Source organism: Panthera tigris, chromosome B1 (assembly GCF_018350195.1).
Source record: "Panthera tigris isolate Pti1 chromosome B1, P.tigris_Pti1_mat1.1, whole genome shotgun sequence".
NCBI classification, from domain to species: Eukaryota; Metazoa; Chordata; class Mammalia; order Carnivora; family Felidae; genus Panthera; species Panthera tigris.
The window spans coordinates 110205619-110224049 of record NC_056663.1 but is presented as its reverse complement, the minus strand read 5'-3'; the positions used below and the strand labels follow the sequence as shown (position 1 = coordinate 110224049).

Sequence of the window (18431 nt, the reverse complement as noted above, 5' to 3'; positions counted from 1 at the left end):
TGAGACCCTTTGTTGCATGCAGGAGGTACAATGACAAGCAGCACAAGTATGCCCTCTCTCAAGGAGCTCACAAGGAACTAAATGTAATTTTTTAAATTAGAGCTATTAAATAGCAATTATATATTTATTCTTATAAATTCAGATGAATTGTATGCTCATAATTATTACAAATTAAATATTGTTATAATTTATTAACTGAAATAATATTATAAATTATTAACTGAAATTGCTGAAATAATCATAATCCAAAAATGCATTTTAATTACTTGAATAAACAAAATATATTTTTTAAGATGTTTATTTTTGAGAGACAGAGAGACAGAGAGACAGAGTGTGAGTGGGGGAAGGGCAGAGAGAGAGGGAGACACAGAATCCGAAGCAGGCTCCAGGCTCTGTCAGCACACGGCCCGACATGGGCTCGAACTCACAAACCATAAGATCATGACCTGAGCTGAGGCTGGATGATTAGCTGACTGAGCCACCCAGACACCCCATAAACAAAATACTTTTAAAAAACAAAACAGGGGCGCCTGGGTGGCTCAGTCGGTTGAGTGTCTGACTTCAGCTCAGGTCATGATCTCACGGTTTGTGGGTTCGAGCCCCACATCGGGCTCTGTGCTGACAGCTCGGAGCCTGGAGCCTGCTTCAGATTCTACGTCTTCCTCTCTCTCTCTGCCCCTCCCCTGCTCACACTCTGTCAATCTCTCTCTCAAAAAATAAACATTAAAAACAAAAAAATTTTTTAATAAAAAAAAAACCCAAAAAACATAGCACCTGCCACCATCTCTGTAGCATAAAAATAAGATTATTAACCCCTGGTAATACACAAAATCTGTGTATTATCTCAGACAATGTGCTTAGTCTTTACTCATTAGTAAATGATTTAAAATGAAATAACAGTAGTTAGGCCCAATTAAGCATCTATGGAGATAGTGCTTTTCCTCTTTATGATAAATATAAAGATACCACAACCACTATTAATATCACATAAAATTTTAGAAGATTTATGGGGCGCCTGGGTGGCTCAGTTGGTTAAGCCTCCGACTTTGGCTCAGGTCATGATCTCACGGTTCGTGGGTTCGAGTCCCGCATCGGGTTCTGTGCTGACAGCTCAGAGCCTGGAGCCTGTTTCAGATTCTGTGTCTCCCTCTATCTCTGCCCCTCCCCTGTTCATGCTCTGTCTCTCTGTCTCAAAAATAAATAAACATTAAAAATTTTTTTCTTTAAAAATTTTAAAAGATTTAACACCATGGTCAAAATCAACACAATGATAACAAGAATATGCATTTTAACACTTTTAGAATCACCATACTAAACTGCTAAGCACTTCACATACATTATTTCTAATTTTTAGACCAACACAATGAAATCTGTCTATTGTCTATATTTTATAAACAGTAGAGAAGTTAGACACAGAGAGAGGTTAGCTAGGAAGCATTTGAAAGTGGGACATGAACCCAGAATGACCTACTTTAATAGCCTTATTCTTTACACTGAAATATGCCTTTAGTTCCCTTTTTTTCCCTCCAAAAGGGAAAAACAGAGAATATTTGAGAAAATATTATAAATAGGAATAATTTCACAAAATATTTCCCACTGTAGTTCTCAGCCTATCAAGATCATGTAATAGAGTTAGGCTATAGGGTCACTTCCTGGGTTCAAATCCCAGCCCTACCACTGTAACTCTATGAACATGAGCAAGTTACTTAACTTTTCTGTACTGCACTCCTAATCTATAAAAATCACAGGGTTGTGGAAAGATTAAATGAAACAATATCTAAAAGTTTTTAGCACAGAGTGTGGCTAATAATAAATGTTCGATAAGTACTAACTATAATTAATACTATAGTAACACTAATAGTAACACTAACAGTATTTGACAATATTCATAAAGGAAAAAAAGAGATGTTTTTAACTTAAATATAGAGATTTAGATAACTTAAAAATAAGATAGAAACATTAAAATACCTCAAGGCACTTAAGAAATATACTCTCCAAACATTCTCCTTTGTCATCATATAAAATTGCCTGTATTAAAACAAATGTTAAACAATATAATATTGCTTTTCTTAAACATCTTCAATAAACAGCAAATCAAAAATTGTTGCATAAGTAATCATATAATGAAAGAATTACCCACTTTGTTTTGGACTAGAAAGTGTATTTCAGCGCACCTGGGTGGCTCAGTGAGTTAAGTGTGACTTCAGCTCAGGCCATGATCTCATGGTTCATGAGATAAAGCCCACATTGGGCTTGCTGCCGTCAGTGCAGAGCCTGCTTCAGATCCTCTGTCCCCGTCTCTCTCTGCCCTCCCCAATTTGAGCACACTCACTCTCTCTCTCTCTCAAAATAAACAAACATTTTTTTAAAAGTAAAAAAAACAAAAAACAAAAACAAGGAAAAAAAGTGCATCTATCTCAAATGTTTCCTAAGCAACTATTCAGTCTGTGCAAGAGAGCAAAGGTATACATATAAGGAATTCACAAACTTAATCTCTACCAGAAGGATCTGGGATGGAACTGGAAAGAAAACAGAACTGGAATGTATTAGAGGGCAAAACAGAAGGCAAAATGAGTAAAGAGACTATGGTAATGGTGTGGCACAGAGCACCAGGGAGATGATCAGTGCTTGAAATAAGTCATCAGCACTGGGACGGATACTTGTTTATGAGGTATAAGGAATAAAATTTGAAGGAGAAAAAGGAAACTAAGGTAGTTATAACTTTCTGGCTTTCTCCTTGTTATCTCTAGACATTTTTTATACCAGTTTCTCCACTAGTCCCTTAAATATTACTGTTTCCATCACTTTGGAAAATAGTTTGGCAGTTGCTTAAAAGGTTAAACATGAGATGGCACGTGATCCGGCAATTCCACTCCTAGATATATATACAGAGAAATGAAAACATAGATCTTCACAACTTCACAAATATTGCACACAAATGTTCATACCAACATTACACATAACAGCCAAAAAAGTGGAAATGACTCATATGTATACCAATTGAAGAATGGATAAATAAAATGTGATATATCTACACAATAGACTATTACTGAACAATAAAAAGAAATAAAGTATTGACACATGCTTCAACATAGATGAACCTTGAAAACATGCTAAATGAAAGTAGTCATTCAATGAAAGAACACATATTATACAATTCCATACATGTGAAAAGTCCAGAATAGGCAAATCTATTGAGACAGTAAGTAGATTAGCGGTTGCTTAGGGTTGGGAGGTGGATACTGAGTAGTGACCATTAATAGGTATGGGATTTCTTTTAGGGGTGACAAATGTTCTAAAATTATATTGTAGCAATGGTCAGCAAAATTCTGTGAATATACTAAGAACCATTAAACTGAATACTTTAAATGGGTGAATTGAAAAGTTTGTGAATGTTATCTCAACACAACTCTTTAAAAGATTGGTGTTTACAAAGGCCCTATCTTTTCCCCTCTATTCTTTACATTCTCTACTCCATCCTTTGGCGATATCATCCACACAAACCAGATCATGTCATGCTTCTGTTCAAATCCTTCCAATGTCTCCACAGCTCCCAAAGAATAAGAACAAAAGTTCCTACAATGACCAGTAAGGCTTACATAATCCCCTTTATCTCCATTCTCACCCTTGCTCACCCTACTCCTTGTTGTTTGCCTAACTCACTAGCCATACGTATTCATTTAGTTTGTTGGTCTCTTTCCTCCATGCTATTTCCATGAAGTCAGGGATTTATGTGTTTTGCTCTCTCTGCATCCCCTAGAATAGTGTGTAACTCATAACAGGTTCTCAAAAAATATCTGCTAAATGAATAGATGAATGTATTCACTCCAGGAATTTCAAATATCTAAGTGTTACATACTCCTAACATATCTATATCAGTGGCCCAGAACTTTCCTGAGTTCCAGGTCTCTAGAGACAATTACTTAAATGTTCCTAGGACAGAAAAAATTCAGTAAAGTCAAAACAATGGAACTCAAAATCTTAATTTTTCCTCCTAAACTTGCTTTTTTTCTTTTTGAGATATCCTATTTCAGTACCATAAAAACAATACAAAAACCTGAAAGTCATTGTGAATTCTCACCTTTCACATCCAAGACCTTAAGATTCTATAATATTTTCATAATTTCTCCCTAATCATCCTTTCTCTCCACTGTCATTGCTAATGCCTGGTTGGCCAGACCCCCATCACTTTTTGTCTACATTATTCTTTAGACTACACTCTTCCTAACTTCATCCTACACAGCTCAGAAGTTATGATACACATTGCTGCCAAAGTGATCTTTCTAAAATAGAAACATGATTATGTCACTCTTCGACTCCTAATTCTTCACTGGCTCCTGAAGCAGAGAAGACAAAGTCCTTCATTATATGACTCCTGACTGCCTCTTTAGCTATATTCTACAATTGTCCAATGTGAGTCCTTCATTCCAGGCATATTTAATTGCTTATAGTTCCCCAAATGTTTAATACACTTCCACACCGCCACGTTGTGACAGTTACACCATCTTTAGCTTCCGTCTCTCCAAGCTATCAATTCTGTTTACAAAACAAAACAAATCCTCAAAAACTATGCTTCATCTGGAAAGACTTCTCTGAACCAGAGTCAGACTTTGATGTCTCTCCTTTGTAATCTCACAGAACCCTAAGCATATCTCTTTACATATTATAATCTTATGTTCTCAGGTAAAAGCTCCTTGAAGGCAAAAACTATAATAGCAGTTACCATTTATTGCATTCTTACAGTGTGCCAGGTACTTTGATAAGAGATTTATACATTTTTCTTATTTTTCTTATTTAATCCTCAAGACAACTTAAAGAAACTATAGCCCTTGAGAGGCTAAATAACTTGCCAAGATTACGCATCTAGTAAGCAAAGAACCAGGATTCAAACTAAGGTTGTTTGACATTAACTGGTCTTCTACATTGCCTCCATATGTCTTATTTAACTTCTCCCACTGCCTACCAGCAACATATGTTTATTGAATGATGACTCAATTAATGGAAGATGAGTAACTGTGACAGTGAGAATTTGGATAGGTAGGGAAAAGGTAATACTAGTAAGAGAAATGGTGCAAGCAGTGGTTTGGATTTGAGAACAAGGCTGTAACTTAGGATCTACTAACTTTCTTGCATCACAGAAAATCCCTAGGACTAACTTGAATTTATCTTGTCTTCCTGTAACTTACCAATGAGAGGCATAAAATAGACATTCAATAAATATATGCTATACGTGAAGATAAAGTTGGATAACACCACTAGTGTGACCTAATATTATGATTTTGTACCAGAAGACATGAAGGATATGCAGAATCTAATCAGATGCCTTTTTTTTTTAATGTTTATTTTTGAGAGAGAGAGAAAGAGAGAGAGAAAGGAAGGGGCAGAGAGAGAGGGAGACAGAACGCAAAGCAGGCTCCAGACCCCGAGCTGTTGGTACAGAGCCCGATGCAGAGCTCAAGCTCACAAACTGCGAGATCATGACCTGAGCCGAAGTCAGATGCTTAACCAACTGAGCCACCCAGGGGCCCCAGATGTCCTTTTAATATAAGACAAAATCTATAAGACTTTGTAGACTTGGCCCAACCAAATAGGAAAACTATTAAATATGTGTGTATGTATATAGAGAGAGAAAGAATAGCTCAAACAGTGAATGGATTAATTAGTTTAAGACAAATTATTTAAAAATATGAATGAGGGCAGGCATAGACATTCATCTATTCAGATTAAAAGAATTAGGTAATTGCAAACCGGTGCAACCATTCTGGAAAACAATGTGGTGGTTCCTCAAAAAATTAAAAATAGAACTATTCTACAATCCAGCAATTGCACTATTAGGTATTTATCCAAAGGATACAGGAGTGCTGATTCGAAGGGGCACATGCACCCCAATGTTTACTGCAGCAATATAAACAATAGTCAAAGTATGGAAAGAGCCCAAATGTCCATCAACTGACAAGTGGATAAAGAAGATGTGGTATACATATACGATGGAATATTACTCGGCAATCAAAAAGAATGAAATCTTGCCCTTTGCAACAACGTGGATGGAACTAGAATGCATTATGCTAAGTGAAATAAGTCAGAGAAAGACAAATATATGATTTCACTCATATGTGGAATTTAACAAACAAAACAGATGAATATAGGGGAAGGGAAGCAAAAATAAGATAAAAGCAGAGAGGGAGACAAACCATAAGAGACTCTAAATACAGAGAACAAACTGAGGGTTGCTGGTAAGGTGTTAGGAGCAAGGATGGGCTAAATGGGTGATGGGAATTATGGAGGGCACTGGTCGGGAGGAGCACTGGGTGTTATATGTAAGCGATGAATCACTAAATTCTATTCTTGAAATTATTACATTATATGTTAACTAACTTTGACTTAAATTTTAAAAAATAGGGATGCCTGGGTGGCTCAGTCAGTTGAATGTCTGACTTTAGCTCAGGTCATGATCTCAAGGTTCATGAGTTCGAGCCCCTCATCGGGCTCTGTACTGACGGCTCAGAGCCTGGAGCCTGCTTTAGATTCTGTGTCTCCCTGTCTCTCTGCCCCTCCCCCACTCACGCTCTGTCTCTCTCTCTCTTTCAAAAATAAACATTGAAAAAAAATTTTTAATAGTAAGTAAAAATTAAAAAATAATAAAAGAATTAGATAATGCCATGACTTAAACCTAAGATATCAACTATGAGACCAACACTCTCTAAAGGGCATGGACTTAGACATCCTGTTGTTACTCCCACTAAACACAAGGCTCAACATATCCCTTTATGATGCTGGTAGGGATACAGTGATTATCTATAACCTTAGGTCTCAAGTCCCAGCCTAGAATCTAATTAGTAACCTGTGTTCACTGATATACCTTCAATTTACTTGGGCAGTAACATTTTTATCTAAAGTTTATTTATTTGTTTGTTTGTTTGTTTATTTTTAAGTAATCTCTACACCCAATGGGCTCAAACTCACAATTCACAATCCTGAGACCAAGAGTCACCTGCTCTATGGAATGACCCAGCCAGGTGCCCCTAAAAAAAAATTTTTTTTTAACTATGGAAAAGGACTTTTTAACTCCTGAAACATTTAGAACTGGATAGTGATAAGGCAGTAAATCACACCCAAAATATCAATGCTTTTGAATTAAGATCATGAATAGGTTTTAGTAATTATGCAATCCATGATTTTGAAGTATCTGTGCTATTTTAACATTCAAAAATTATTTTTTACTTTAAAAAGTACTTGTAATGTCTCAATTTACAAAGACAGATTATATACATTTATGATCCCAAATGTGTAACTGAAAAATTCATTTTGGATATGTGGCCTTTATTTTTTTGTAACTCTTAGAGAGAGAGGAAGGAAAAGGGAGAGAGAGAGAAAGAAAGAAAGAAAATCAGAGTCACCTGGCTGGGTCAATGCAAGCAGGAGAGAATGCAAGCAGGGGAGAAGAGCAGAGGGAGAGAGAAAGAGAATCTTAAGCAGGCTCCATGCTCAGCACAGAACCCAACATGGGATTTGATCCTACAATCCTGGGATCATGACCTGATCTGAAATCAACAGTTAGATACTCAACTGAGCCACCCAGGTGCCCCAGATATGTGACTTTTGGAGTGAAAGAGGTGGGTAACTTAATTTTACTAAGTTTATAAACAGAATTAGAATACTTACAAAGCTTTAAGAATAACTATGTTTATGTTTAATTTACTAGATATAATAGAAGGATTTTGGCAATTGGGAGGTTTTTATTTGTTAGGACAACTAAAATGCTAAAGAAAGAAAATCAGAGGCACCTGGCTGGCTCAATTGGTATGGCAAGCAACTCTTTTTTTCTTTTTCTTTTTTTTTTACTTGAGAGATGGAGTGTGAGTGGGGGAGAGGCACAGAGGCAGGGAGAGGGAGAATCCCAAGCAGGCTCTGCACTGAATGTGGAGCCCAAGGGAGGGCTTGATCCCACAACCCTGGGATCATGGCCTGAGCTGAAATCAAGAGTCAGACACTCAACCGACTGAGACACCTATGTGCCCCAGCATGCAACTCTTGATCTTGGGATCATGAGTTTGAGCCCCACATTGGATGTAGACATTACTTTGGGGAAAAAAAAAAAGAAAGAAAGAAAAAAAAAGAAACGGACACCTGGCTTGTTCAGTAGGAGGAGTATTTCACTTTTGATCTAAGGGTTGTGGGTTTGAGCCCCATGTTGGGTATAGATTACTTAAAAACAAAATCTTAAAAAAAAAAAACAAGAAAAAGAAAAAAGAAAATAAATTTATAAGTTTAAAATATTTAAAATTTTATGTTTGTTACTAGACTGATGATTAAAAGTATCCAGTTTGTTCAACTTAAATTGACTGAATGTTAAACCCACTGAACGTTAAAGTTAATAGGAAGTGTAAGTTGAACTTGAAGGCTTAAAGCAAAACGATTTTTTTCTTTTAATTTTGTTTTAACTAATTGCTAATTTAAAAATAATAACAAGTAGTCTTTCTACATTGAAAAGCTTCTCTGGTAATTTCACAATGATAGATATGTAGAACAAGGACAGAATATGGAGATCTTTAACTGCTAACTGAGAAGTATGACTTCTAACTTCATGTATTGTCAACTCAAATGTGTTGGAGGGTTTTTTTTGTTTTTTGTTTTTAATTTGTAATATTAACAGAGATAGCAGAATGGTTAGGATATGGGCTCTGGAGCCAAAAAGCCTAGGGTCACATATGACTTCTCCATTTTCTAACTGTGAGATCTGTGGACAAGTTACTTCACCTTTCTGTGCTTCAGTTTCATCCTCAGTAAAATAAAAATAAAAATAGTACCTAATAGTGGAGTTATGTAGACTAAGTAAGTTGACACATAAAGCATGCCTGGCACCTAGTAAGCAGTTGACAATATAAGTTTTTTTAAAAATCCATCTGGGGGGCACCTGGGTGGCTCAGTTGGTTGAGCATCCTACTTCGGCTTGGGTCATAATCTCGTGGTTTGTGGGTTTGAGCCCCACATCAGGCTCTGTGCTGACAGCTCAGAGCCTAGAGCCTGCTTCAGATTCTGTGTCTCCCTCTCTCTGGCCCTCCCCTGCTTGCACTCTGTCTCTCACAAAAATAAATAAACATTAAAAAAAAAATGTTTTTTTAATCCATCTGGGAAGGGGAATGAAGGGACAAAATGGATGAAGACGTCAAAAGACACAAAATTCTAATTATAACAATAAATAATGTACAGCATAGTGACCATAATTAATACCACCATACAGCATATTTAAAAGTTGCTAAAAGTAAATCTTAAAAGTACTCATCACAAAAAATAAAAGAAAAAAAATTTTGTTAACTATATATGGTGACAGATGGTACACTACACTTACTGTGATCATTTTGCAATGTATATGAATATCAAATCACTACACTGTACACTTGAAACTAACATAATGTTAAATGTCAATTATACCTCAATAAAAAAATAAACAATAGAAAAAAACAATAAAAAAAAATAGAGCAGATTGTTCTCCCTAATTGGGTGGGCCTCATCTGATTAGAGGAAGGACCGAAGAGAATAAAAAGCTTGAGTAAGAAAAAACTCCTCCTGCCTGATTGTCTCTCAGCTGAGTTATGAGTGCTCTCCTGCCTTTTGACTCAAACTGAAATGCTGGCTCTTCCTGAGTCTCAAGCGTTCCAACATTTATATTGAAACTACACTATTGGCTTTCTTGGGTCTCCCATCTTACCAACTACGGATCTTGGGACTTGTCAGCTTCCACAATCACATGATCCAATTCCTTAGAATAAATTTCTTTTCTCCCTCTCTCTCTCTCTACATGTGTGTATACACACACACACACACACATACACACACACACACAGGGATAAAAGAGAGAGGAAGAAAGATTTATATACCTTTATGTATTTCTTTATAAGTACATGTAAGACTGAGTCCTAAGGAAAAATTTAAAGTTTGAGAAGAGAATGAGCCCACAGAAAATACTTAGACGTCAGTAAGCAACATCAGGAAAGTGTGGTGTCACAAAAGTCAAATGAAGAGGTATAGGAAGAAGAATGGAGGAGCCAACAGTGTTGCATAAGGTCATGAGAACTGGTTAAAGAATATTACAATTTGGCAGATGGAGATCCTTGGGGGTGAGAAAAGAAACCCACAGAAGGATTACCATATCTAGTAAAGTAAAAGATCACCTTAGCAAATAATTCCCTCAAGACTGATAGGTAAATATCACAATCAAAGTAACTGATTGAAAGAAAACATGAAAATAAAGAGTACTCTGTACATAATTTTAGAAATCAGCAACTTTTCTACAATGGTGTGTCAACTCTGTACATACCATTTCCCTCTATTACCATGTTAGAAATATATTTTAATATATTTTTTTATCATTAAACTCATGCCTGCAAAGAAAAAAAATATGCCAAAATTCCTAAAACATTTTATAGAAAACCTAATTCAACTTTTGAAAATCAAAACAAATTCAATAATATTTACTGAACTTTTATAATGCACAAATTAATCACTATAATCATCTGATCACTTCTGTTTTCATATTGTTTCAGTTTATGGACAAATTTAACATTCTATCATCTATAGAGTCTTTTTTAATACTCAATCAAAAGGCAAGAATCTAGCTCTTGAATTTTGTAGTCAACTGCTTTGTACTTACTTTGTTTCCCAAGTGAGTGATCTTCAGAGTTCCATCTTGCCACACTTTTGACTTCTTCATTTTTTGATGAGTATATAGTACCTTATTTCCAAAAGTACAAAAGAAATGGTTTCTTTTTACATGTATTAAATGTTATATATCTTTATACACTTCCTACCCACAAAAAATATTTAGACATCTTTTATCGAAACAAAAGATATAATAATAACAACAAAACATCAGGGTGTCTGGTTGATTCAGTTGGCACAGTACATAACTGTGAGTTCAAGGCCCACACTGGGCCCTGAGCTTACATAAAAAACAATAATAATAATAATAAATAACAACAAACATCAATTTTAAAAAAAGAAACTTGGTAGTAAAAGTCAAGGCAGGAAAGAAACAAGATAAAATCTAAAGAGGAAACTGAAAAGTTAACTGGACAACAACAATTTTGAGGGGCACCAGGGTGGCTTAGTCACTTAAGCATCCGACGCTTGATTTCAGCTCAGGTGATGATGCCAGGGTTGTGGGACTGAGCCCCATATTGGGCTCTGTGCTGAGCGTGGAACCTGCTTAGGATTCTCCCCAACTCTACCCCTCTCTCCTGCTTGCACGCACACTTATACACTCTCTCTCTCTCTCTCAAAAAAAAATAAAAACAATGATAATTTTGAGCTTCTCAGTCATCTGTGGGAAGGAAAATATTTGTTGAGTTATACAGAAGTCATGATCTGTGCTCAAAATGTAGTCCAGAGACTCCTATTAGTCCCCAAGACCTTTTCAGGGGTCTATGAGGTCAAAACTATTTTCGTGATGTTATTTGCCTTTTCTCTCATTTCTTCAGGCATGCAGAATGGAGTCTCCCAGGGTTATGTATATGCAATGTTGCAAGATTCAACTTCAGACTAATGCAGAGGCATATCTGAGAATCTAGCCAACTTTTATTAAGTCAATTGCTAGGAGGATTTGCAAAAAAAAGTAAAGCAATGCCACTTTTTTCTATGTGTTTTTCTTCTGTTGTTGTTGTTTTAGAAAATATAGCTATTTCCATTAAAAAAAAAAAAAGTAATTTATGTCTGATGTAATGGGTTATTTTTAATGAATTACTAAATATTTTTTAAATTTGTTACAATTTATCATATGAAAGACATCAATAGACATAAGCCCCATAATCAAAAATTCTCTGGGGTCCCCAATAATTGTTTAGAGCATAAAAGGATCCTAAGACCAAACAGTTTTAAGAATCACTAATCTAGATAGCAGAGGCATGCCAATTCTTCAAAAGAAATTATTTCCTGGTCCTAACAAAGACCTTACAAAGAGTTTGTTCCAAAGGACTTTGTATAACAAACCTGAATAGTAGGCAAGAGATAGGGTTGCCAGGTAAAACATCAGGCAATATTTGAAATATACATATTTATACCAAAAAAATTATTCACTGTTTATCTGATACTTAAATTTAACTAAGTGTCTTGCTTTTAGGTTCTGAGGTTGTTTGTTAAATCTATCAACCCTAGCCAGACATTTGTGAAATGTGAAAGGAAGTAAGAAAAAGGAAATAGTGGGGCACCTGGCTGGCTCAGTGGATGGAGCGTGCAATTCTTGATCTCAAGGTTGTAAGTTAGTGCCCCACAGTGGGTGTAGAGATTACTTGAAAATAAAATCTTAAAAAATAATAATAATAATAAAATAAAGAGGATTTTAAAAAAAAGAAAAAAGGAAATAGTGAAAACTGGTAAGACTCACAATAAATTCCTGGCTTTCCATTATTTCTTCCGAAGTTATAAACGAGTCAGGTCCAGAAAATAACTGTGGTTATTCAATTATTTGTATCACCTAAAATGAAAACAAAGAACATTCAACCTTGATGCAAAGAATAAATATCAAACACAATTGTTTCCCACAAACTCGACAGAAGAGAGAAATCTGAGAGTTCTACGTCTCTTAGAATCACCAAGGGAAACATAGGTATAATCAAATTATCTGATACTAATAGGTACACAATAAAAGAGTGACCCTACCCTGTGGAAAAAGAATTTGCCAAGAAAAACTAAAAGAGAAAACTAAGTAAAATATGTAAGATAATGTATATTATAAAATACATAAAATAACATGTTATTAATATATATTATATAACAATAATATATAGATTATATAAAATAATTAGCGTGGAAAGCTTTTTCTAGGTGCCATAACATGTATCTGAAAATGATCCCACAACATATGGGATCCTTGTGGAAAGAGCTTCAATTTTCCATTTTCTAAATTGCTATAGGCACCACAAGATGGCCCCCTTGCGTTTTGAATTTTTCCTTTTACATCTTAAAGTCAACATATGCTAGCATCCAAGAACAAATATACAAATTTCCTCTGCAAGGAATAATCTTTGCAATATCACTGCAATGATATTGGAATGAGTACTGTAATTATCCTATGCTACTGGATAAAATTGTTACTGTGGGCAAATTTAGAAATCTAAAATTACTGATGGGGAATTGAAGAAGTAAACAGATGCCAATGAAAAAAAAATTTCTAAAGCACTGGTTCCAAAGGAATGAACCCTGGACTAACAAGACAACATCACCTGGGAACTAGTTAGAAATTCAAGGTCTTGAGTCCCACCCCTGACCTGTTCAATCAGAGAGTCTAAGGTCAGGCCCAGTACTTCGTTTTAACATGCCCTGCAAGTGATAGTGATATATGCTCAATTTTGAGAACACATGGCTAAACCACCCAGGATGATTCAATAAAACTATAATTTGCGATTCTAGATTCAAATCCCCTTTCATACATATAAAATATACCACATACGTATCATTCATAAATTACATATATTATTTCCCTTAGTACTTGCCAGACAATGTGCTAAACTAGGTACTAAAATGAACAAAATACTATTCTTAATCAAGGAAATTTCAGTGTAGCAGGGTGAATAACAGTACTTACAATAAACCATGACAGAAATAAGCACAGGAGGGGCACTTAACTGGGTCTAGGGCATCAAATAAGGCTTCCCGAAGAACATAATGTCTAAGCTGCAAGTTGAGATAACCATAACCGAAAGAAGATGCCAGGAATGTATTTCCAAAATGAAATCAATATATACAAGGGCCTGTGAAAAGACACAGCAAGGCATGATCAAGGAACTCAGTACAATCAAGGAACTCAGTACAATTAAGGAGTCAAGATAGCGAATAGTGAGAGAGAAGACTGAAAAAAAACGAGAAATAATAGGAGTCGGAGGGCCTTCTATGCTATTTCTATGCTATACCGAGTTGTTTGAACTTTGCATAAAGGCAGTGGGAAGGGTAGGGTTTTAAGAATAAGATTACATAATCTGACTTGGGTTTTACAAAGATTGCTCTGGCTGCTGAATGGAGATAGGAGGGATAAGGGATTAGGCAAACGAGGTATGAATACTTGCCCCAGGACATAGTTCACAGGACAGGACACAGGCCTATGGAGGCACTGCCTTTCAGAGATAAAAACTCCCATATCCTACATCCCTCCCCTCAAACCCACAGGAATTGTTAAATCCATAATGAATGCCAAGAAGATAACAGATGTCCAGAGAAACACATCTTTCACTACTGTTTTAGAGCAACTTGCTTCCAGCCACTGAATGTGTTGGACATTCTACATATGTATGAGACTACATGGTGTAGGCACAGTGCTTGGCATGTGGCAGTTATTGATATGAGATTGCTTTAATAACAGCTATCATTTATTCAGTGCAATTATGTGCTAGACATCTAACATGCTTTAAATGCTCACAAACTTACTGTACAGATTTCAATTTTCACATTATTTTACAAAAAAAGGAAACGAAAGTATATATCAGTAAATAATTTGCCCAAGATCACAAAATAAATGGCAGACTCAAAATTCAAAACTAAGTAGTTTAGGGGCCCCTACCTGGCTCAGCCCCTAGAGCATGCACCTCTTGATCTCCAGTTGAGTTCAAGCCCATGGTGGGCATAAAGTTTACTTAAAAAAATACGAAATTTTAAAAACTAAGTAGTCTAAACTCTGGCACTCATACTCACAAATATGACATATAACTATTTATTGAGTGCCTACTATATCAGGCAGGAAGTAGACTAGATAATTTATATCATATAAAAATTATATATAATATTTGCCAGTCTCAGAATCCTGAAGGCATGATCTAAAGCACTGGTTTAAATATTATCACAACATACAGATTAGGAAACCGGTATTTACTAATATAGGATTACTTATATTCTATTTAGGAATTGCAAGATAAATCCCCATTGTTTTCCTAAATTTGAGATACTACTTCTGGGATTTACAATTTAAAAGGAATTGTAAAGATCCATGCTCTCAGAAGTGTAAATTAGATAATAAAAAAAAAAAAGACTAGCTTAAAAAAAAAGGCTAACTGTATTCAAAAATATTTAAAGAGGCCTGGAGTGCCTGGGTGGCTCATTCGGTTAAGCACCTGACTCTTGATTTTGATTCAGGTCATGGTTCGTGAGTTTGGGCCCTACATCAGGTTCCTACTGACAGTGAGGAAGCTACCTGGGATTCTCTCTCACCCTCTCTCTCTGCTCCTCCCTCTCACACAGGTGCACACACTTGCTCTCCATCGCAAAATATATAATTTTTTTTTTTTTAAAGAAGAGCTAGTAACTATTCTTCTCAAACTGTTCCAAAAAATAGAATTGGAAGGAAAGCTCACAGACTGATTCTACAAGACCAGCATTACCTTGATTCCAAAACCAGACAAAGACCTCACTAAAAAGAAAAATTACAGGCCAATATCAATGATGAACACGGATGCAAAAATTCTCAACAAGACATCAGCAAATCAAATCCAACAGTATATTAAAAGAATTATTTACCATGGTCAAGTGGGATTTATTCCTGGGCTGCAAGGGTGATTCAGTCTTCACAAATCGATCAACGTGATACACATTAATAAAAGGATAAGAACTATATGATCTTGTCAAAAGATGTAGGAAAAGCATTTGACAAAATACAGCATCCATTCTTGATAAAAACCCTCAACAAAGTAGGTATAGAGGGAACATACCTCAACATCATAAAGCCATATATGAAAGACACACAGCTAGTATCATGCTCAATGGGGAAAAACTGAGAGCTTTTCCTTATAGTCAGGAAGGAATAAGACAGATTTCCAGTCTCACCATTACTATTTAAATAGTACTAGAAGTCAGCCTCAGCAATCACACAACAAAAAGAAAAAAACAGGCATCCAAATCAGCACGGAAGAAGTCAAACTTTACAATTTGCAGATGACATGATACTCTATGTAGAAAACCGGAAAGACACCACCAAAAAAATTACCAGAATACATGAATTCAGCAAAGTCTCAGGATATGAAATCAACATGCAGAAATCTGTTGCATTTCTATACACCAATACAAAGCAGCAGAAAAAGAAATCAAGCAATCTATCCCATTTGTAATTGCACCAAAACAATTAGATACCTAGGAATAAACCTCGGTAAATAAAGAGGTAAAAGACCTATACTCTTGAAGACTATAGAACACTTATGAAAGAAATTGAGGAGGACACAAAGAAATGGAAAAGCTTTCCATGCTCATGGACTGGAAGAAAAAACATTGTTAAAATGTCTATAGTACCAAAAGGAATCTACATACTCAATGCATTCACTATCAAAATAACACCAGCATTCTTAACACAGCTAGAACAAACAATCTTAAAATCTGTATGGCACCACAAAAGACCCCAAATAGCCAAAGCAATCCTGAAAAAGAAAAACAAAATTGGAGGCATCCTGATTCTGGATTTCAAGCTATATTACTAAGCTGTAGTCATAGAGACAGTATGGTACTGGCACAAAAACAGACACATAGATCAACAGAACAAAGAACCCAGAAATAAACCCATAATTATACAGTCCATTAATCTTTGACAGAGCAGGAAAGAATATCCAATGGAAAAAAGACAGTCTCTTCCACAAATGGTGTTGAGAAAACCAGACAGCAACATGGAGAAGAATGAAACCAGACCACTTTTTTACACCATACACAAAAATAAATTCAAAATGGGGGTGCCTGGGTAGCTCAGTCAGTTAAGTGTCCAACTCTTGGTTTTGGTCATGATTTCACAATTCGTGAGATCAAGCCCCATATCAGGATCTGCACTGGCAGCACAGAGCCTGTTTGGGATTCTCTAGCTCCCTCTGCCCCTCCTCAGCTCATGCCATGTTTGTCTCTCTTAAAATAAATAAATAAACAAACAAACAAATAAATAAATAAATTTGAATGCATGAAAGAAATGTGAGGTAGGAAACCATCAAAATCCTAGAAGAGAACAAGCAGCAACCTCTTTGACCTTGGCCAGAGTAACTTCTTACTAGAGACATTGTGGAAGGTAAGGGAAACAAAAGCAAACATGAAGTACTGGGACTTTAGATAAAAAGCTTCTGCACAGGGAAGAAAACAATCAACAAAACAAAAAGGCAGCCTACGGAATGGAAGAAGATATTTGCAAGTGGCGTATCTGATAAAGGGTTACTATCCAAAATCTATAACAAACTTATCAAACTCAACACCCCAAAAATAAACAATCCAGTTAAGAAATGGGCAGAAGGCACGAATAGACATTTTTCCAAAGACGACATTCAGATGGCAAACAAGACACATGAAAAGATGCTCAACATCACTCAGCATAAGGGAAATACAAAGTAAAACCACAATAAGATACCACCTCACACCTGTCAGAATGGCTAAAGTAAACAACACAAGAAACAACAGGTGTTGGCCAGGATGTGGAGAAAGGGGAACCCTCTTGAGCTGTTGGTAGAAATGCAAACTGGTGCAGCCACTCTGGAAAACATAATGGAGGTTCCTCAAAAAGTTAAAAATACAACTACCCTATAGTCCAGCAAATGCACTAGTATTTGCCAAAAGGATAAAAAAAGTACAGATTCAGAGGTACGTGCATCCCAATGTTTATAGCAACATCAACAATAGCCAAACTATGGGAAAAGCCCAAATGTCCAGCAACTGATGAATGGATAAAGAAGATGCGTTGTATCTATAAATATATACATGTACACACAATAGAGTATTACTCAGCGATCCAAAAGAATGAAATCTTTCCATTTGCAACGATGTGGATGAAGCTAGAGTATATTACGTTAAGCCACATAAGTCAGTCAGAGACTTACAGGATGGGGGGAAAAAAGGGAAACAAACCATAAGAGACTTTTAGGAATAAAAAACAAACTGAGGGTTGATGGAGGGAGGAAGGTGGGGGACAGTAGATGTGTGATGGGTACCAAGGAGGGCATTTGTGAAGAGCCCTGGGTGTTGTATGCAAGTGATGAATCACGGAGTTCTACTCCTGAAACCAAAATTGCACTGTATGTTAATTAACTATAATTTACATAAAATTTTGAAAAGAAAAAAAATTTCCTTAAAGTCTTCATCTAACCACATCAAGTGTTGATCCACTAAAGGGTCAAAGTTTAATGTGGAAAACTTCTAAAGTGGTATGGAGCCCTCAGATGGTGTGATGAATATATAACCAGACACGTACAAACACACCCCCCACACACATATATACTCATACATCCTTACACTGCTTTGTACATTCATATATAAAATTCAGTGTTCTCAATAAAATGAGTAACTTCCTTTTAAGTATCACAAGATTTTTTTGGTCTTTTATTCTGGAACAAGCAGGACCTTTAGAATCCCTAAATGGTTCAGATTCAAAAGTTTGAGTCTCGAATCCAATATCCTGTTTAAGAACCCAGTCAGTCCAAGTAACCAAAAGAAGC

General features: G+C 35.9%; 1 protein-coding gene across 2 annotated transcripts in view; it reads right to left on the bottom strand.

Annotated features, from left to right (window-relative positions):
* ZGRF1 (zinc finger GRF-type containing 1) overlaps window positions 1-18431 on the bottom strand; it is a 90902-nt gene that overhangs the window by 72027 nt on the left and 444 nt on the right. For both annotated transcript variants that reach the window (XM_042984021.1, XM_042984022.1), the window contains 4 exons: window positions 13620-13745; window positions 12380-12469; window positions 10652-10732; window positions 1969-2028 (listed from right to left, as the gene is read on the bottom strand). In XM_042984021.1, coding sequence (XP_042839955.1) covers window positions 1969-2028; window positions 10652-10732; window positions 12380-12400 — 162 coding nt within the window. In that variant the 5' untranslated portion in view covers window positions 12401-12469; window positions 13620-13745. The remainder of the gene's footprint in view (window positions 1-1968; window positions 2029-10651; window positions 10733-12379; window positions 12470-13619; window positions 13746-18431) is intronic.